The sequence below is a fragment of the Electrona antarctica genome (genome assembly GCF_951216825.1).
Source record: "Electrona antarctica genome assembly, chromosome: 5".
In the NCBI taxonomy this organism is placed as follows: domain Eukaryota; kingdom Metazoa; phylum Chordata; class Actinopteri; order Myctophiformes; family Myctophidae; genus Electrona; species Electrona antarctica.
In genome coordinates this window covers 23,480,093-23,502,273 of record NC_136810.1, presented here as the reverse complement: position 1 = coordinate 23,502,273, position 22,181 = coordinate 23,480,093, and the positions used below count along the sequence as shown (strand labels likewise).

General features: G+C 43.9%; 1 protein-coding gene across 2 annotated transcripts in view; it reads left to right on the top strand.

Annotated features, from left to right (window-relative positions):
- The window catches only part of appl2 (adaptor protein, phosphotyrosine interaction, PH domain and leucine zipper containing 2), a 37,235-nt gene extending 15,413 nt beyond the window's left edge, over nt 1-21,822 (top strand). For both annotated transcript variants that reach the window (XM_079501809.1, XM_079501808.1), the window contains 12 exons: nt 420-572; nt 4,818-5,006; nt 5,134-5,176; nt 5,685-5,741; nt 8,400-8,494; nt 11,414-11,575; nt 12,584-12,636; nt 13,407-13,581; nt 17,249-17,285; nt 18,774-18,932; nt 19,503-19,550; nt 20,296-21,822. In XM_079501809.1, coding sequence (XP_079357935.1) covers nt 420-572; nt 4,818-5,006; nt 5,134-5,176; nt 5,685-5,741; nt 8,400-8,494; nt 11,414-11,575; nt 12,584-12,636; nt 13,407-13,581; nt 17,249-17,285; nt 18,774-18,932; nt 19,503-19,550; nt 20,296-20,427 — 1,303 coding nt within the window. In that variant the 3' untranslated portion in view covers nt 20,428-21,822. The remainder of the gene's footprint in view (nt 1-419; nt 573-4,817; nt 5,007-5,133; nt 5,177-5,684; nt 5,742-8,399; nt 8,495-11,413; nt 11,576-12,583; nt 12,637-13,406; nt 13,582-17,248; nt 17,286-18,773; nt 18,933-19,502; nt 19,551-20,295) is intronic.
- The last annotated feature ends 359 nt before the right edge of the window (nt 21,823-22,181 follow it).

Genomic DNA, 22,181 nt, shown 5'->3' with positions numbered 1-22,181 from the left:
CAGTTGACCTACCAGTCTGCATACTCTGTGTCTATAGAGGGTATGCGAGTGACATCATCATACCCGAAAGTTATGCGGGAATGCCTACTGAGTGGCAAAAAACGAATTTCTGGCCATCACAGCCCAAACATCCAAACAGAAAAGTCCTATTTGATTGCATTAAATTACTTTAAACAACATTAAATTCACTTTGTCACTCACTTTGCCACTCGATTTGCCACTCGATCTGCCATTCACTTTATGCATGCGCATACCCTCTATAAGACGGCTGAATTAACGTTCCACTTTTTTATTTTTATTTTATCGGTTCACCATTAGCCGTTAGTGTTTGTCGGTTACCAATTTCTCAACGGCTAGTTGTCTCAGTGGAGTTGCGCTGTAATGAAGCCCTTCTCTCTCCTGTGTGACTCTGTCTGCAGCATCCAGGCCCAGCTGGATGCGGAGGCGGAGGACATGCGCGCGTCCCAGAGGGAACTGCTGTCAGTGGAGGATACGGTCTACATGCCGGACAGAGACACCGAGCCCGTCAACCGCGCCCTCATACAAAAGGCTGGCTACCTCAACATCAGGAAGTGAGACTAATTGCAGTCGTTACGGGCCCCCCTGTCTCAAAACCCCCCAGAGGAAAATGTCACATTTAACTGTGTGGCATTTCCAGGTAGGGTGGATGGCGGGGTGGGTGAGGGGTGCTGCTGCTGTTGATTCCTGCAGTCCATTTATTTGCAATCTCAAAATAGGGAGGGACATTGCAAGAACACAATAATTGGACCATCGTTTATCATTCAACCCGTGTTTATCATTGACGGCACACACATCATGGTGCGCCTTGACATTTCAGTGTCAGGTTAGTTCGACCCAACAGACATGATTGATATAGGAATGCACAGCACGGATGTTGACCGCTTTCTGAAGTGGTAAACAAAAACAAAACAATATCACACTTGTGTGAAGTGAGGGGTGCTCTTATCATCATACATCATCACATTTCGTGTGATGATGTCAAAATAAGGAGAATGCTAAAAAAAAATCCAATATTTGTGTCACCAGCCAGACAAGGTGGCGGGTCAGGTTCTAATCAGGCACGTGCAGAGAGTGTTAGAGAGGCAGGGGCCGAAATCCCATAAGAGGGCACTTTTGGCCCAAATTAGCAGATCTACAAGCTTGAGAGCTTGTAGATCAGCTATTTTTGGGGGAAAATCCTGCATTCTTTATCTACTGGAGATACGGTGTACGACATGGATTTCGAAACAAATTAGTTCAATGCAAAATGCTGCGTTCAAGTTCAGGAGACTTCGGAAAAATAACTATTCTCCTGAATGCTGCCTTCTGGCATGGCATGGAAAGGAGGGCATTCGCATTTCTTTCACCACAGTAAATGCTGCATTCGTGGTCTGGAGAGGGCATTTGTTTTACAGACGGGTAAAAGGGCAGGGGCTGAAGCCCCCTTTGATGTCTATGTGTGCACGTCCCTGGTTCTAGTGACAGTAATGTGCTGTCAGCTTGTTCTGCTGATATGTGATGGAGGCTCCAGGGGGCTGAGCTGCAGCTCTTGGGTCCACCGTGTGATTCAGTGAAATGCCAGAGCTGTCAAACTCTGTCTCTCGCTCATACTGTATGCATCCGCTCTCTGTGACAAAATGTCAATGAGACCAGACAAATGGTTTCTGTAGAATGCCATTCTGTTTGAACCACATACCTACAGTATATACTTTTTTTGTGCTTTTTACCCCCTTTTCTCCCAAATTGAGTTACCGTATGCCAATTGATTTATCCCCTCACACATGTTTGATTGATTGATTGATTGAAGAATTTATTAACAGTTTGCAGAATTACAGTACATTTCAAGCACAAACTCAATACAAAGGCTGTTAACTGTGAGTGGACGACCCAATTAAGCATTACACTTGTTTCCAACAGGGTCCACCATGTTCAAATCATCAAAACATTTAGAGACGTACAAATAGACACTTCTATAGACAGAACAGGAATTCATCAAAAAAGAATTCATCAAAAAGGAGGTAAAAAGGGAAAAGAAAAATATACAGTGAGGGGAAAAAAAGGGGGGGGCGGGGGGGGGGGATTCACGTTCAGCTCCGTTAAATTGTTTGTTTTCCTTGGAGGAGCTGTGTTGGGTCCCCAAGTCGGCTCCGTGGCCGTACCTTGAGTTGGCTGTGTGGCCGTGACCATCTCTTGTGTTGTCCTTGCGTTGGGTCCCCAAGTTGGCTCAGTGGCCATACCTTGAGTTGGCTGTGTGGCCGCGACCGTCTCTTGTGTTGTCATTGCGTTCGTGTTTGAGGGATTCCGATTTTACAGGGGCCAGTTTCGAATTGCAGCCGTCCGTAGGTGCCCTTTGAGAGCGGTTTTGTCACTGCCCTTGTATCCTACTGACTCGCCTACCAGTGAGTACATAGAGCCTCTCAAAGGGGAAAACCACCCATTTTCAAAATGTTACTGTCATTAATATACCTTAGAGCTGGAAATAATAAAAAAGTCCCCCCATTCTGTGTTTCCCAGAACTGTAATTATGAAAAAAATCATTAACATGGTGAAACACATCTTGGTGACATCATCAAGATGTGTTTCACCATGTTAATGATTTTTTTCAGACCTCTAGTTCTAGTAAACACAGAATGGGGGGACTTTTTTATTATTTCCACACAACAGCTCTAAGGTATATTAATGACATAGTAAAATGTTGAAAATGAGTGGAATGCCCCTTTAACATTCCCTTGCTGACAGGTACCGCCCCTCAGCCCGTATACCATTATGTGCATTGACTATTATCATCCTCCCTGCCCGGCTTCCCTCCCACGGCCTATTGTGTTCGTATACTGTAGACGCAAAAACGCCGGATGCACCTCGGTGGATTCAAACCCGCAACCTCCACAGTGGTGTGCAGGCACTGTACCACTGCGCCACCTGGGTGATATACCTATATACTTACCAGTAAGACACCTGAGGGCGAGAAGCGACCTCACCCTAAAGGGCAAGGTCGCGTGCATGCATCCGCCTGGGTGACAGCAGACTGCTGGGGGAGAGCTGGCGCTTTGGCATGGGGGGTCAGATCAACATGTGGAATTACAATTTACAATTTAGGCATTCAGCAGAGGCTAAATCCAGAGCAAGAACAAAGAATAAAAAGAATAGCATGAATTATGTACTGGCCATATATGGAGCGTGTCTTGAGTGTTCAGGGTTTGATGAGGTCAGATCAACATATGGAATGAATTATGTACTGGCCAAATATGGAGCGCGTTTTGAGTGTTGAGGGTTTGATGAGGTCAGATCAACATATGGAATGTCAGAACAGGTCAGCTCCATATATGGAGATCTAAGGGTGGCAGCGGGGGCAGTGTCTTGAGTGTAAAGGGCCAGGCCCTACCTGGCTTTCCCATGTATGGGGATTTTGAGTGATACACTGACTGACTGACTGACGGACAAAAATGTACGATTTCATAGTAAATGCGCCTTGCGGTCGCAATAATAGCGTAAACAGCCTTTGGCTAATTAAAACTACGTTTGGAATCTCTTTAAAAATAGGGTAGTCCGGCAGTCGAGGTGGATGGGTGGGAAATTTGGTATATGGTATTTTTTATTGGCCTAAAATATTTTCTATATACATACATTCATGAATCCACTTGCTGACCGGCTGTCGATATTGAGCAATTTGTTTCTTGTGACCCTACCATTAACATCCTATGACAGGCAAAAATGTCACACTTTCCTTTTTCTTTAATGTGACATGTCAAACTAGTGGGTTGTCATGATTCTGAATCCATTCCAAGCATTAGTTTTGCATAAAATACACTCCGCCTAAAAACAGCGATAGCCACTTACCCAAATGTGCCCAAAATGTGCTGACCTCATCACATTTGTGCTGATCTCATCACATTTGTCTATGGCCGTTTTTAGCCCAAGGAGTGTTTTTTGTAAAACTAAAGCTTGGAATGGATTCAGAATCATGAAAACCCCCTAGTTTGACATGTCACATGCTACATAAAGCAAAATAAAAGTTTGACATTTTTGACAATTTTGCCTGCCATAGGATGTTAATGGTAGGGTCACAAGAAACCCCTATAAAACAAATTGCTCAATACTGACAGCCGGTCAGCAAGTGGATTCATTAATGTATGTATATAGACAATATTTTAGGCCAATAAAAAGACTATATACCAAATGTCCCACTTTAAACAAAAGAAGGCTGCTGGACTAGGGTGTCTGTTTAGGGTGTTCGGTGGGGTACAGGCGCAGTGGGGTGGGGTACAAGCGCACTCAACAGCGGGTGCTGTTGCGTGCGTTCCCACAACGTGAAGTTGGAGACTCCATCTTGCCATTTTATCCCCTCTATTGTGTGCAGCACTCTGGTGTCAAAGCCATGGATTCTGTCAGCCAGGGCCTTGTTGAGAGGCCAGATTTCTGCTGCTTAGAGAAGGATGGAGAGAAATGAGGTTGGAAAATGTTTGCCTATAATGACACCAAACATTATGAACGGCAGGGTTAAAGTAGAGAAGAAAGAAAAGAAGGGGAAGTGTACTTTAGATTAGTCATACAGTGTGAAGGTTTGTGAGGCTTTTTAAAAGCTTTTCCTCATAACCAATAATATCATGAAATATATGTTTTATTCATTCCTACTCGATGAGTTTCTGAATCACAGAGACGGTTATGTTGCTTTTTGCAGCAGAACCCAATGTTCTGTATCGCAAAGTCCCATCCATGACTTATATCTTCTCTGTCCCCCTCTCTCCCTCTTTCCAACTCATTTCATTTTCTGTCTCTTGTTTCTCTCTATCTCTATCTCTATCTCTCTCTATCTCTAGTAAGGTAGGCCTGGTGACCACAGCCTGGGACCGTCTGTACTTCTTCACCCAGGGAGGGAACCTGATGTGCCAGCCCAGGGGGGCGGTGGCAGGGGGGATGGTGCTGGACCTGGATAACAGTTCCGTCATGGCCGTGGAGTGTGAGGACAGACGCTACTGCTTTCAGATCGCCTCGCCCACGGGCAAAACGTACGTAAGGACGGGCGGGCGTATGTGTGCATTAAATTGAGGTTTTCCCACCTCACACTAGTATGCAGCCGTGTTACGTTCCAGCACTGAGATCACATCCTTCAGCTCTTGTTCCCTATAATTCCAGGTCAATGATTCTACAAGCGGAGAGCAAAAAGGAATATGAGGAGGTGAGCATCATAGAGGCCACTTCTTTACATGTCTGATGCTCCTTGTTGTCTAACATCTCTCTGCCTAATGTAAGTCATTGTCTTACACGTGCCTCATGTTCCTTGTGTCATACTTTTCTCAGTGATTATTGTGCCGATTACCTTTTCTATAACTGAATAATTGAGAAGCATGTTTTCATTGATGATTTCATTTGTTTTATTGGAAATTAATTATTGGAAAAATTATCTCACATTCTCACAATGCGGCGTGATGTGAGACATTTGCGAGCTCAGCTTATAGATCGGCTATTTTCACTATTATGTAACATACACCTGCTTAATGTTCCTTGTTGTCTTAAAGTGTTGTGGCACTTGGCGTACTGCCACAACATAATATTTTGTACTATAGTGTTTTTCCATGGTGGTACTAGTAACAACTAGTAACAACAATAGTATTTTGGGCGAGGTGTCATGTGTTGGAACAGGAGAGCCTGAACATGATGTCTGTCTGTGTGCTTCCTCCTTTCAGTGGATCTGCACTGTCAACAACATCTCCAGACAGATCTACCTTACGGACAACCCAGAGGTAGGCTTGTGATCACACAACAACAACAGATCTACAAGCAGACAACGCATCTCTCATTGATGCCTGGTTGTTAGCTTGTAGATATGTTATTTTACTAGGCCTACAGAATATAATTTAATCTTCTTTTGGACTCGTAAAAGAAGATACAAAATGTGCGTGCGTGCGTGCGTGCGTGCGTGCGTGCGTGCGTGCGTGCGTGCCCTCAAAGTCTTTGTTATTGCACCAATTGGATTGTTCTAATTTCTGGAACAAACAAAAGGTAGGCAGCTGCTTGGGAATCCCCGGTTCCATCGCCTGCTCCTGTGTTGATGTGTCCTTGAGCAGGGCAGTGAACCCTGTGCGGGTTGGTGCCTTACATGGCATCTGCTGTCGGTGTGTGAATGTAATGCACAATGCACATTTGTAAATGCTTTGGATAAATGCGCTATATAAATGCACCATTTATTTCACACTCGTTTTTTGACAACTTCTCTAAACACAATATTTTGTTGACCCTCATGTCACAAGCTTGTGAGCTTGTAAATTGGGGTAAAACAAAACATATATTATTTTTGTTAAATAATAGAGCTTCACAATAAATGCATGCAGTACAGTACATGTCCAGTATTTCCTTCTGCAATCTCTCAGAAAGGTGTATGTTTGCACAAGGTTTGACTCTGATACGGGGCGTTATTGTCCACAGATAAGGCCCTCACTATCTGATCTCACACGCACCCACAGCTGAAGGATGACTCATCTTGTGCCGTGTGTGTGTGTGTGTGTGTGTGTGTGTGTGTGTGTGTGTGTGTGTGCGCGTGTGCGCACGTGCGTGCGCGTGCGTGCGCGTGCGTGCGCAACAAATAGCCTGTTGGTAAGCTGCATTCTGGAACCATTTACTCATCCCTGCTCTCTGTGCCTGGCGTGGTTAGATTATTTTAAGTAGAAGGATGCATTCCAATGCCTGTTGAGAGACTGGACACTGTGCCATGCATAATAATGAATGCACAGTGAATCACTCTGTCATTTTGCATAGTACAGTTGATTCTTAATGCGTCTACCATCAGCAATTCTCAACCTGGAGCGGGGGGTTAGATTTAGCAAATAATTGGCAATTTGTCACATTATATGTACTAGGGCCTTACCCATTTTAATATATGGCCACGCACCCCCCAGAAATGTTCCCCGTGTGGCTCTGTTGCTAGATGCTGTGTAATTCCAAAAAGGGAGGTGCCGATGTGGTGGGTAAGGCAAGGGGAGTGTTGCATGGAATACTGTGACCCATACATTAATCTGTGTCCCTCCCAACATGCATTTCACTTGTGACGTCTGATCTGCGGGAAGATGGCGGGTGCTATGAGTTGTTTGTGTCGAAAATGAAGTAAATTTAAATTGTGGAAGCAAACTGTTTGTGCCTGCAAGCATTGGACATTGAGGCTGGAGGACAGGGCTGTGCGGCGCTAGGTTCCTTGAGGCTGTCCATGCGCCGTGGCGTTGTGAGCAGCAGTCTTGCTCTGTGCTAAGGAAGGTACAGAGTACAGACTGGCGACACCTTGGGCACCTTGCGACAGCTTTTGTTAAATTTAGAATAATATATGCACGTATGTGAAATCCCTATAACAATTAGGAGCCAGCCATTCCGGCGCCCGGCGCCCAGGGAGTAAAATTAGGTCTTGCTCAGGGACACACATTCGTACCTGGGACAACCAGGGGCTCGGGCTTCCCAGTGCTGGCTCACTAAGCACTCAGCTATGGATGCGATAAGACGGGACCAAGCAATAAGCCCTTTTAGGCTTCTCAACAGTGCCACTTTAGGTCACCCAGCGGTATTGCAGGTGTCTTTACCCCAAAAATACAGACATGAGGCATGAGTTATGCCTGTTTAAAGTGCCTGTTATCCCCGCTTGTAGCTATATTTTGTACACATTTTCATGTTCACTTCTCTTCAACTGGGATTTCAGATAATGGTCCATAGACCAGCAGAAAATCAGGTTTAAGCATTTTCAAACTGCTCAAAATCGTGGAAATTTTTAGGGTGGAGCTTACTGGTCAAAGTGACAGATGTGTTCCCCATGAGTCAAGGCACATGTCGAAACGAGTACCATGGCTTTTGGGTTTCATTTTAAAGGTTTCATTTTCAAACGATTGCTATAGGGTAGGGTTAGGGTTAAACAGACTGCACGCCGGTTAAGCCAGAACTGCTATTTTTGACGAAAGGAGAAGAAGAACAGACAAATACAAAAAGGAGTCCCTTCGAACTTGCGGTTGAGAAGCACCGGTCCATAATAATATACAATAAATGGTAAATGGTGCATTTATATAGCGCCTTTATCCAAGGCGCTTTACATAGATTGTGCATTACATTCACCCATTCACACACACATTCATACACCGATGGCAGCGGAAACCATGCAAGGCACCAACCAACCCCCCCGGGAGCAATTAGGGTTTCAGTGTCCTGCTCAAGGACACTTCGACACTAACTCTGGGGGAGCCGGGTTCGAACTGGCAACCTTACGGTTGCCATCCAGCCACTCTACCCCTGAGCCACCGCCGCAATATACAATATACATACCGTATTGTTTAAAACGTTTGAGGTGAAAGTGTGCCCTCTTGTGGTTTAAAAATGACTTGCACGTTGATGAAGTACATGATGGTTCTGTGTGTTGTTGTTGTGGTCAGGCTGTGGCCATCCGGCTGAACCAGACGGCCATCCAGGCGGTCACTCCCATCACCAGCTTTGAGAAGAGACAGGAGGGCTCACCAAACCCTGACAGGTGAGGCACGTTGCTCGTGTTCTAATATAGTGTCAGTTTTCGGAATATATATATCACCAAATGTATCCAAGATAGTCCGATATCCGGTTTCACTAAAACATATTTTTCCCCCTAAAACCACAATGCGTCACAGATTGGGGACGCAAGGGTTCATAGTATGGTTAAACCATTCGACAAATGTAGGCCACAGCTAGAGGCTGTAGCCATTTATGGTTCCTTGGTACAGAGGGTTTTGGATCCCTGCTCTAATTTCCACCTAACGTTCCGCCTTGAACTACTTGCTTCTATTCTGTTTCTCTTCCAATGTATTTCGGATCGCACAAAAGCTGTTATGTCATCCTGAGTCATCCTGACTCGACTTACTGTTAATACAGTCTGTTCAGTGGGAAAATGTGAATGCTTTTATTTTGTGAGAAAATTGGCGAGTTCACTCGGTTCAGTACAGTACAGTGGCAACAACAAATAGCTTGTGAGTGAGAGTGAGAAAGGGAGAGAGACTGAAATTTGCTTTTGTAGTGAATTTTGTAAATTTAGACTGAACTGAACAACCGAGTGGGTTATATAACTTGGCTCTTGAAAAGCAGCCTTTATGTCGCTCGGTGAAGGAAAATGCATGCTTCAATAGTAGAGGTCTTTAAAGTTGGAAATATATTCACAGATTGAAACTTCTGTGATAAGCGAACCGTGCTACGGTAGACAAAGAGCAGTGATGTAAATATAGGTTTTCAATGTAATGAGTACCGGGATGCAGGGATGGTCTTTTCGATGAGTCCCACTTCAGTGACGTTAAGAGTCATATTTTGTCATTTTTACAAATTGCAGCATTTAACTACCATTTCATTTTATATGGTTATAATGTGGTTATATTCATGTAGAAAACAGAAGAAGAAATGATTATTATAACTAAAGCTAGTGTGTGTATTATTTTTACAGTAGTGCATCCCGTGGATGCAGAGGTCCTTGTTTTATTGCGTCCCTTAACTATAAACTGCGTTTTGGGATGCAAAATGCACCCTATTTTAATCTCTGAAAGAGCGATATCATAATTGTCCTCTGCTCTGAGACAAGTGCACATCATTATTTCCAACTTTACTGCAGTCTTCAAGTAGTAACTTGTGAGTGCGGTCAGCTCTGTTGTCAGTACATTTTGTTTTGGTATTTTGTGAAATACATGCATAGTAGTTTATTTTCACTCACAAAGTAATTAAAAAGGTTTAAAGATGGAGTACCACAAATGTTTTCCACCGTAAAACATGATCATCAGGTATTATTATAATATAAGGAGGAAGAACTTTTTTCCAAAAAGTGTACAGTATTTGTTAAAATCATGCTTTTATGTGGACACGCCCACCAGTTCATTAAGTATGCCTGGTTTGCCTGATGGGTGGTGATCCACCTGAACTGAAGCCGCACCCACAGCTGTAGTTGTATGATAAAGGGGGAGGGGTTAGGGGAGGGGTTGATAGTGTGATGTCACTATATTACTGTTTATTTAATTGGCCCGTTTGACTGTCAAGGGTTCAGCCTCCAGGAAGAAACCCTAAATACAAAGTCAATACACCATTGCACATAAAAATGACTCCAGGGTGTCTAATGAAGTACTGTCACCTCACATAGACACATGAAAAACTGGAAAAATAAGGAGAATGCCTAAAAACCTTCCTGGGGCGTGAGAAGTGGGAAAATTCCCTGGGAAAATGTCTACATTAAGATTAGGGTAAAATTACATCAATGTTGGTCGGCAGAGGAAGAGTAGCGCCCAGGATTACATCTTAGGCAATAGGGAAAACGGGCTTACGTCACCGGTAGACTGCCGGCCTACTGGTGCCATCTTGGATGTGTCTAGCCTACAGTACATACGTAATTAGAAAGCCTACTTTCCTTAGTGGACGCACTCTGAGCCCCCCACCACACGTATAAATGCACTTTTTGGCCAGAAAGGGATTGTTTTCACCGGACAGAAAAAATCTTTCCTATGAGGTTTTTCTCTTGGCAATATCGGTAGAGTAGAGAGAGTGGAGTAACTAAAAGTATTTATTTTCCATTGGAAAAACAATCCCTTTCTAGCCAAAAAGTACATGTTATACGTGTGGTGGGGGGCTCAGAGTGCGTCCACTAAGGAAAGTAGGCTTTCTAATTACACAACCCGGCGTTGTATTGGTAAGTAGGTAAAACGTTCTTTATATTCCCGCTACAGAAGAGAGGCTTGTCTGCATTTCATGCGAGAGCTAGACACCATCGGTTCCATAGCCTTAATGCAGGGTAGAATTAGCATTAGAGCTATGGACCAGAGCTAGTGGCCGGGAGGTGAGCTCTGCAGAGTGGCCAGCAGTATAGCTGCCTCTCGCTGGCCGTGTGGTCAGTGCTGCAGTGTTGTTAGACCTGCTTCTCTCCTCTCCTCCTCTCACACCCGTTCTCAACTTCTCAACAATAAAACAAATACTGTCTAAAATAATTACAAACCTACTGTATACAGTACAAATAAACACAAATACACAAATAAACAACACGTTCACATAAGAATAATCCGCATTGCGACTGCGTTCTTTTAATAAGCCGTGTTTCACACACACACACACACACACACACACACACACACACACACACACACACACACACACACACACACACACAGCCCTGAAACATGACTGTCGCTCGTCTCGTGAAGTAGTGAAAGTTTAAGTTGTGATTTATTTAGCCTATTTGTATTCATTTCAAAATGACAGGAGATAAACATACAAATTATCAGTACAGGACAGGTGGAACGATGTTATAACTTCTCTCTCTCTAGCAAGTGTTTTCTTGGTACTGTTATTTACTACCATTTCATATACCCTGTTGTTTTTGTTGACTTTGGTTCAAGCCTTTTACTCTGCAATTGCACTTTGTAAGTCACTCTTGCCTCTGCCCCCCTGACAGAGCCAAGCCAGGAGGCGTGGTACAGAGCAGCAGCGGGGGCTTTTCTCAGAATGCGGGCGCTGCTCCCGAGGCAGACGACCTGATAGCGCCCGGCACCCCAATTCAGTTTGATATCATGCTGCCCGCCTCAGAGTTCCAGGACCAGAACAGGAGCGGGGGGAGGTAGGGTGTGTGTGTGTGTGTGTGTGTGTGTGTGTGTGTGTGTGTGTGTGTGTGTGTGCGTGTGCGTGTGCGTGTGCGTGTGCGTGTGAGCGTGCGAATACTTGTGTCTAATGTCTCCAAGTATGTAGTAGAATTTCAGAAATTGCGAGGACCGTTTTGCTGCTCCTCACAAGACAAATGGTTGTTTTATGATAAAAGCAAGATTTTTAGGCAATAAGGGCCTTTCTCGGCCCCACCCCTCTGCCACTTGCCTTGTGTCTGACACCTGACTTGTGTCTGAACACAGCTTTGATGGATGTGTTCTGCCCCCCCTCCCCCCATCAATCAAAATGTTTGGTCAAACCATAAGGGCTTCCATTGGAAATGCATTGGAGCAGCCATTAAACACAGACACAAGACAGACACAAGACAGGTGTCTTGAATGTGTGGGCCTGTAAGGGCATATGTCAACCCCACCCGCTCACCTCAGCCCCACCCCCTCCTGGTGCTGCGGCCATCTTGGAAACTAAACACGAGAAAGGCCCTTATTAGGAAAAGATTTAGGTCGGGGTTTAGTGTTACTAGGATCAGGCATTTAGAGGTTAGTTTTAGGTGTTAGGATTAGCTTTTAAGCCTGATTTGACTTAGCTGCGCGCTGCAGTCTTGCACTGGAAATGGCACTCATAAAATAGCCGTACTGAAATGTTGTTGTCCTCACACGTACAGTAATACACAATACGTGTGTGTGTGTGTGTGTGTGTGTGTGTGTGTGTGTGTGTGTGTGTGTGTGTGCGTGTGCGTGTGTGCGTGTGTGTGCACACGCGTGCAGGGGTTTTAGATTAAACTAATTTCCTGAAAGCTGTCCTTGTAATGGTTATTATATTAATTCCAGGAAGCTGAACACAGGGGTTTAATTATTTTGTCTGTGTGTGTGTGTGTGTGTGTGTGTGTGTGTGTGTGTGTGTGCGTGTGCGTGTGCGTGTGCGTGTGTGTGCGTGTGCGTGCGCAACTGCGTGCTGCTCTTGAAAGGCGCACAAATCCCTTTGGAGAGACGGATGATGAGTGCTCCCCAGAAAGTGACGGTAAAGCTTAATGCATTTTATTGTATACACCATTATACTATTAGCGCGTCTTAGAAGTGTTCGTGTCAGTGTTGTGCTTGACGTGCCAATTTAATGCTAGCTTGTGTGTGTGTGTGTGTGTGTGCTCCAGTGCACGCGCGCGCACGCGCCTGCTTGTGCTCTAGTGTGTTTGTGTCTGTGCATGTTCTAGTGTTTGTTTTCACATTAGGTTAAATCAAAATGATTAAATAGTTTGATAATTATCCTTCTACGCTAATGGAAAGGGGGTACACAAGCACATGGCCGTTCCCCTTCTCCTACCAATTACTATATTACTGTATATCGTTGCTGTCGGGCAGAAACCTCCTTATTTTAACTTTTTTTCAGTTTTTTCACAAATGAATGCCCTACTACTTGATGATATTACTACAGTGTGACACAAAGGTATCCAAAATAGCACATAAACAAGCTCAAAACATGGCACCAAGTAAGTGACACATATTGAGCCTGCATTTCTTTTTATTTGAATCCTGAAAAGTAAATGGACATATGAGGTTTCCACCCGACGAGACCTCACCGAGTGGCACGCTACGAGCTTGTAGGTCTGCTATTTTTTTTAAATCGTGAAAATATTTATTTCAGAAAACTGGAGGATTTAGAAGGATTTTTTAAAATTTTGACGTCAGGCCTAAATGGGTCAAATGATAAGGGACAATATCGGTGGCACCCAACTGTATGTTGGGCTACGGAAAACCCAACTGTATATTTTGTTTCTCCTGCCCCACATGCAGACTCCCTCCTGCAGCAGGTGTTTGCGGTGCAGTTCCTGGGCTCCATGGCGGTGCGCCGCGGAGACAACCGGGAGGTGATCTACGAGGCCATGAGGCAGGTGCTGGCCGCCCGGGCCATCCACAACATCTTCAAGACCACCGAGTCACACCTCATGGTCACCAGCAGCTGCCTCAGGTAGGGCCCCTGACACCGAGTCACACCTCATGGTCACCATGCAGCTGCCTCAGGTAGGGCCCCTGACACCGAGTCACACCTCATGGTCACCAGCAGCTGCCTCAGGTAGGGCCCCTGACACCGAGTCACACCTCATGGTCACCAGCAGCTGCCTCAGGTAGGGCCCCTGACACCGAGTCACACCTCATGGTCACCAGCAGCTGCCTCAGGTAGGGCCCCTGACACCGAGTCACACTTCAAGGTCACCAGCAGCTGCCTCAGGTAGGGCCCCTGACACCGAGTCACACCTCATGGTCACCAGCAGCTGCCTCAGGTAGGGCCCCTGACACCGAGTCACACCTCATGGTCACCAGCAGCTGCCTCAGGTAGGGCCCCTGACACCGAGTCACACCTCATGGTCACCAGCAGCAGCTGCCTCAGGTAGGGCCCCTGACACCGAGTCACACCTCATGGTCACCAGCAGCAGCCTCAGGTAGGGCCCCTGACACCTCATGGTCACCAGCAGCTGCCTCAGGTAGGGCCCCTGACACCGAGTCACACCTCATGGTCACCAGCAGCTGCCTCAGGTAGGGCCCCTGACACCGAGTCACACCTCATGGTCACCAGCAGCAGCCTCAGGTAGGGCCCCTGACACCTCATGGTCACCAGCAGCTGCCTCAGGTAGGGCCCCTGACACCTCATGGTCACCAGCAGCGGCCTCAGGTAGGGCCCCTGACACCGAGTCACACCTCATGGTCACCAGCAGCAGCTGCCTCAGGTAGGGCCCCTGACACCGAGTCACACCTCATGGTCACCAGCAGCTGCCTCAGGTAGGGCCCCTGACACCGAGTCACACCTCATGGTCACCAGCAGCTGCCTCAGGTAGGGCCCCTGACACCGAGTCACACCTCATGGTCAGCAGCAGCTGCCTCAGGTAGGGCCCCTGACACCGAGTCACACCTCATGGTCACCAGCAGCTGCCTCAGGTAGGGCCCCTGACACCGAGTCACACCTCATGGTCACCAGCAGCTGCCTCAGGTAGGGCCCCTGACACCGAGTCACACCTCATGGTCACCAGCAGCTGCCTCAGGTAGGGCCCCTGACACCGAGTCACACCTCATGGTCACCAGCAGCTGCCTCAGGTAGGGCCCCTGACACCAGTGTTGTTTTTGGCAGCACATTTCAATTTAGTTTTAGTCATAGTCTTTGGAATGAAACTTCATTTAGTTTTAGTCACGTTTCGGTTTTGTCACCTGGAATGTTTTAGTGTTAGTATAGTTCTAGTCAACTAAATGTCATACAGTTGATTTAGTCGACTAAAATGTATTTTGGCTGGCCTTGATGCTGTCGTAATGGCTGATTTTACACTTGTACAGCACAGTGCAGTACAGTACTGTACTGTACTGTACTGTACTGTACTGTACTGTACTGTACTGCGTTGTGAGCTTGTGCTGCGACGCGTTGTGAGCTTGTAGATCGGCTATTTTCAGCATGCAACCAAGTGTAAACTGACTTATACTGAATCTCTTGTCCACTAGTCCCTTCCTAACATTTTAGTCTAGTTTTATTGTAGTTATAGCTTAGTTTCCATTTAGTTTTCGTCAGTGAAATGAGAAGTCGACGAACATTTTTCGTCTTAGTTTTAGTCGACAAAATCAACACTACCTGACACAATGATTACATAATCTCCTAATCGCAACCCCCCCCCCCCCCCCCCCCCCAAACACAATGGGGTAATAGCAGATCCACAACCTCCAAAACGTGACACGTTTTGAGCTTGTAGATCAGCGATTTCCACTCCAATCCACTTTATTTATAAAAGCACATTTTACACAACATAGTTGAAACAATGTGCTGTACACAAAGACATACTAAAATATCAAAGGCTTTTTATAAAGTAATTAAATATGTACAGTATGTTATTTGTCATATCTGTGCAACTTTTGTTTACGAATTCTAAAAGCTAAACCGAAATGTTATTGTTTTATTTGTGATGTTCCGAGAAACAATTAAATTATTTGAGTGACAAATAATTAATCATAATAATAAAAAAAAAAAGAAGTTGAATGATAAAAGTCTGATAATGATGTAAAGTATGTATGATGTGAACATGGACGGTACATTACTTGAGATGTTCTTAATGGGTTGAGAGGAAACAGACTTAACAATAACACTCATGAATAGACTGATATATCTATACTGTGTGTACTGTATAGGGTGCACTGCACATTGTTTACAGTATATCTATAAAGATAAATCTGTTTATTTGTTGTGTAACAGAAGTTTGACATAAGGCTAAGTGACAGCCTTGGATGTATGGGAGAACACTGAATGGAGGGAGTCATAATTTACTGCTGTCCCATTTAGACCTGAGCTCGATTCTACAAAATGTCTTCTAAATCCTGACAGTTTTCTGAAAAACCTATGTTTCTATATCAGTGGTTCTCATACTATTACATGTCAAGGACCCCTAGAATCACATGTATTTGGCCTCCGACCCCCATCTCAAAATATGTTGTTCCAGGGACCCCCAGAAGCAAACATCTGAGTTAAAAACGTTAGCTCTGAAAGAATATATATTCCAAATTTGCACCACATTTTCACGATTTTTCAAAAAATAGCAGACCTACAAGATTGTGTGACAGGCCTAGTGTGCAGGGTGTCTCTCAGCATGCTGCCCATAGTTGATAATCTGTTCAGTGGAATTGAATACAGAGGGGGAGCTGGCACCAGACACACCGATGACATCCTCATCAAGGAGGACGTCCGGGCAACCGGCGATGACTGACGAAACCATGATGACTCTCACACAGAACACAGTCATTACCCTGAAAACCCTTACACAGCCCATCATTTCCTGTCAACCCATTTAGGCCTGACGTCGAAATTCAAAAAATGTCTTCTAAATCCTGACAGTTTTCTGAAAAACCTATGTTTCTATATGAGTGGTGCTCAATATTTCATGTCAAGGACCCCAAAAATTATATGTAATTTGGCCGTCAACCCCCATCTGAAAATATGTTGTTCCAGGAACCTCTCAGAAGCAAAGATTTGAGGACATTCGCTCTGAGAGAATATATATTCAAAGATTTGCGCCACATTTTCACGATTTAAAAAAAATAGCAGACCTACAAGCTCGTATGCTATGAGCTTGTAGATCTGCTATTTTTCAATAGCTAAAGTATAACATAATGCATAAAACACCAAAAGGGGTTCCCGTCCAGAATGGGCTAATAGTAATGTGTTAAGTGTTGTGCTGCATTCACTCGGGCAAACACCAAGATACAGCCTACCATTGATTTTCAATGGAAGCCAGCGATATACAGCTGATGTTTGTAGCTGCTACAAAAGCTACAACAGCTACAAAGGTACAAATATGTTGATCTAGCTTCAACTTCACATACAAAGATACAGTACAAAGCGACAGATGTGTGTCTTTGTAACTTTGGTATCTGCCAGTGTGAATGCAGCATTACTGGTAGAGGAGGCTGAAAGAAGTCAAGAAATGAAAAGAATCCGCACACCATTTTCTGGGAGCAGAACTTTCTTTTACTTAAAGTGGTAACGTTTCGGGCCGTAGCCCTTCCTCCACCTTTGGTGAAAATGGTGTGAAGATTATTTTCAATGCAGCATTAATGAACATCATTATCTTTCCTCAACCGTCTCCATCGTGTCTTCCTCACAATAGGTTGATCGACCCTCAGACTCAAGTTACAAGAATAAGCGTAAGTTTTGCAAAAATCACTAAGTAAGTAGCCTTGGGAACCAACTGTTCCCGAGAATAAAATGATGAAAATAGCCGATCTGGTGTTATGTTGCCTCAAATTATGTTCTGAATAAATGTTCTGTATGAATGTCCAAATGTTCCAAGAGATATATATCAGATTTTCCTAGGTGTTTTACTGACCTTAGACTTCTTGAACTCTGTCTGAAAAGGGGTGAAAAAAGAATTGTTCCAAGGGCCCTACTGGAGTCTTATTTGCCCCTATTTCCAATACTGTGAACCAAAAGTCCAAACTTCTACTCTACAGCACTTAGTACATGCACCAGGCGTTTAAGAGGTTTAAGGTTATTACAGAGCGCTCATTCATTACTAATGGCCTGATTCACCATACATTTGAGATTAAGAGATTATCTGAAATATGGATTTATACAAAAACTCCTGTAGTCTGTGTGTTATCTAAATTGTAAGAATGGTTTAATCAAAATATCTATATTTATGACTTTTAATGTCTACTTTTAATAGTTACCATCGCCAAATGGCAGGAGCGATAGTTCAGCTACCGCCACTATTTTATTTTCTATTTAGAGTTGTAAGATTTGCGGTAATTCATGATTGTAATGTTATCAATTAATGGCCCTTTAAAAATAAGTTAAAAACATCCTTGGCAGTGGTGGATTTCATGAAAAAGAAGTTAAATAAGTCCTTGGCAGTGGATGAGTTACCGTTTTGTCCCAAGACTCCCAACCCTTTGGTGTGGTTTGGGCTTTAGTAGCCTCGATACCCAGGCTTTCTTTTTCGTCGGCGCAACAAATGAAAGCCTGGAGGAACGCATTGGCCGCTCTGGGCTAGAAGTGGGAGTCAACCCTTCCAGGTGGGCGTCGCTCCAAATTATGTGACGTAGCGCTGCACTGGGGGGGGGGGGGGGGGGGGGGGGGGAGCAGGGGCCAGGGGGAGGGACAGATCGGTGAGATCCAATCATGGCGTGCGCAAATCTCTGCCGCGACCCGCCCCCTTTAGACCAGAAAACCCGTTAGCTCAGGCTAGGGCTTTAGTGATTAGTTTAAGGTATAAGGTACAGTATCTTTTAGTTAGATATATTTTTTTATGTTTTATCTCTTTCTTTTTTTTGTTCTGTGTTCTGTCCATTGCATGGATTTTCATGTAAGCAACCCCTGCGGGTTAAATTGTACCTGTATGTGCACTTAAAGTGATTCTGGTTCCAATGGGCTATATGCACACAGAATAACTGTTCCTACTTCCGGGCCCCTTCTCTACTTTTACACTCTCAGAGGTACACACCTGTACAGGGCTTTTTAGAACCCACTCAAGGACACTTTGAGACCCACTGGTGTAGCAGAGTGTTTCCAGTGAGCCAACATGCTCTGTTTGGCCAGAAAGGCCATTAGTATCATCGGTAACACCTGTGAAGGTGTTACCGATGAAATGGCATGCATGCAATTATTCCGTCTCCGTGTCCCCCCTCTCTCAGTTCCAGCTGGGGGAGGTGTGCCAGTTCGCGGCCCACCAGGAGAACGGGAGGCTGATGGGTTTCGTGGTGGAGGGCAGAGACTGGAGCGATGGTGGCGAGGAGGAGGGAGAGCCCTCCTACAGTGCCTTCATCTTCGAGAGCAACACGGAGGGCGAGAAGGTCTGCTACGTTGGGCTTGTTTTTCCTGTATAGTCGCTTATAAATAATGCGGATTTTGGGGCTTGTTTCTAAAGTGTAGTTGATTATTTTGTCATCTTACTTTCTAAATGTTGTTTAAAAGAGTGCTTCTCAGTGCTCTAAGCCCCCCCCCCCCCCCCCCCCCACCCCATGAGTTTGCAAACCCCTCACTTCTGAAAATATTTTGTGCCAGAGACCCCGCCATACAAGATTTGTGTTGATTAGAAAATATTCCAAAATGAGAAAAAAAAATCACGATTTTTCTTTTTCTCTGAAAATAGCAGCTCTACAGGCTCTCAATGTGCCGCAATGTGACACGTGAGTTTGTAGATCTGCTATTTTCAAATAGCCAATGTACTGTCGTATAGGGTTAGTGCTCATGATGTGGCCTATAGTCACTTCTTTTGGGCTTTTTTTCATAGACCTGGTTGCTTGTTTCTCTCGCCAGACAGGCTGCCTGAAGTGATCACAGAGCGAGAGCCAGTGCATTCAATTATCTTGACTTTCAGTGGCTTTTGAGGCCTGTTTGACGTGTGTCTTCTTCTTCCACAGATATGTTATACAATAAGCCTGGGGAAGGACATTATAGAAGCCAAGAAGGTAAACCACTCGTAACCTTCTTTTCAGTTTCAGAAACTAATAATAATTAATATTCACTATACAAAGAAACCTTATTAGCTTTTTAAAAGTCTCTCCAAAATCTGAATTTATGAAATTATGTAAACAATATAAATATATATTTATATTTAAATCTCGTTAGAATATGTGTTAATAAATATCAAATTTAATCAAATATCTAGATTTCTGATTTTTACATACTGATGTAGTATTGATGTATATTTAAGATCTAAGACCTCATTTGCATATAAAACATAACTTCTCAGAAAACGTTTTTTATTTTATTTAATTTAAACCCTAAGTATGAGAAATTGATGTACACAAGTACGGTAACTATTTGTGAATTACATCAAAGATATCGAGTAGCTCTCCAAACATAATCGGTGATGTTCAATAGTGGGTCTTGTAACAGGTTCTCAAACCATTTAGCGCAAGTGAAAACAACAGATCTACAATCTCACAGCTTTTGCTATTTTCACAAATTCTGAAATTATTTTTATTTTTTATTTTTTTCATGAAATTATTTTGAAAAATGTTGGAATTGTTTTTAATTGGTGAAAAGTTGTGATTTGTTTTGTTTAAACCTTTTTTTTTAAATGTAGGGAACGAAAAAAGGGCATATTTACTCGCAACCCAAAAATTGGTCTGCGACCCAAACATGGGTCCTCCTAACCCACTGGCTGAGAAACAGTATTGTAACAGAATTCCTGTGGGTTGTACCCTACAGGACCCAGAGGCGCTGGCGCAGCTGATGAAGACAATGCCGCTAACCAACGATGGCAAGTTCCTCCTCTTGGAATCGGAGACGGGAGAGACAGAAGACGGTTCAGGACCGGAGGACCTGGAATCTGAGGCCTAGTGCCACCTGACCCTGGACAGGACAAGCCACCAAGAAGACCCCCATGGTCTTGACCTTAACTCAGGCGGGAAGAAGCCTTTTCCCTGGGTCAGAGTCTCCCTAAAACTCCTCCATTCCTAACACTAGTGCTATTGTTCTGGCTCACTTCCATTATAGATCTGTAACGTCGCTGTCGGGTGGAAACCATGTATGTACAAAAGTGTTACCTTTCGAGACATCTCTCAAGACAGATTCTGCTACAGACAGAATATGTTGGCACCACTGCTCTAAACATGTAGTGTTGTTGTTAGTAGGAATAAACACAGGGAAGGAGCCAAACTAAGCTCCTGTTTCTACACAAAAGGGATGTGGTGCCCTCTAGAGGCAAAGACAAAAATAAATATTGATTTCCCTTTTTTCTTTTTTTACCGAATGGTAACAAAGTTTCCGGCAATTTTCACTACTCTTGATTGAAACAACGAAGTAGTAGTAGGGCGTTGAAGTGTAGAAAGAAACATGAAAAAGTGGAAATTGTGGACGTATGGGGTTTGCGCCCCGACAGCGATGTGCATAAGAGATGGCCTGCATGAGAAATGTGAGCGGTGGTCCTAGGCACTGTCCTGGACCCCCCCCCAAAAGAGCACTTCTAATGGACAATCCATTGTACCGACAAGGTGAGCCTCAGCGTAGGTCTTTCGGGTTGGTAGCGACTCTATTTTTGTTACTTACTATAAAGGGACGCTGTATAGGTGTTATTAATGTCTACTTATTCTGTCCTTCTTTTCCCTGGTGGAGCTAATATTGCTCCATTGCTTCAGCGTTTACAAAGTCTAATTTTCATTTTTTTAATTTTATTTTAGAAATGACCCTGTATTGTACATGTATACAGTCTGGGTTAATACATGAGGTACAGTACATCAACAACTACAACTTGACATGAGATTATTTCTGGTTTGTGTGATTACATTTCTTGGCATTTCTCTTCGGGACAATGCTATTGCACTTCCATTGTTAATAACTATTTAATGAAAGGAAAGGTAAGATTGCAGTAGAATGCATTAACAGGGTTGTATGATTTTATTACTAATACAGTATACAATGAAGGATATTGTAAGAGAATTTCAGACTCAAACGTCCATAACCTTATTGTTTGCAAGGCATTGACTGTTGCATATAGCTTGAAATTAATAATGAAGTGTCTTGAAGCGGTGTGCACAGTTGTTGAGGATGGATAAGTGCTGCATTATAGGAATTGTGTTGAGGATGAAGCAGAGATCAGGGGACGCATAATGTAATGCAAAACATACACAGGAGGATGTGTAGTACAATTAATTCATACACAGTGAATCAAAAGGCTTTGATCGACTGTCTGCATGTGAATAGAAAATACACTATTAAAACGTTGGAGAAACTTTGTAGCTATTTACTGTGTTCATGACTTTCATTTTTCACTCAGAAATGCAAATGTACTATCTTGTAACTGTCATGGTTACCGGTATACAGTATTTGGTATTTAAAGAAGACATTTGTATTCAAATTAAATGTATAAAAGAAACTAAACACACTTGAGAATACTACTATTTTAAACTCCACTTAAGTTGTAGCCTAGGTGAAAGTGACTATCTGCCATTGAGCCCCATTATACATTTCTCAAATTTGAAAGCTCTATAGGCTATTTCTAAAACTATGAAACATTTCAATGATTCCTTTTCAGGCAAACATGTCCACCGTAAGATGAACCTAAATAGGTTTGAATGGGGTTTCTAGGTGTAAGT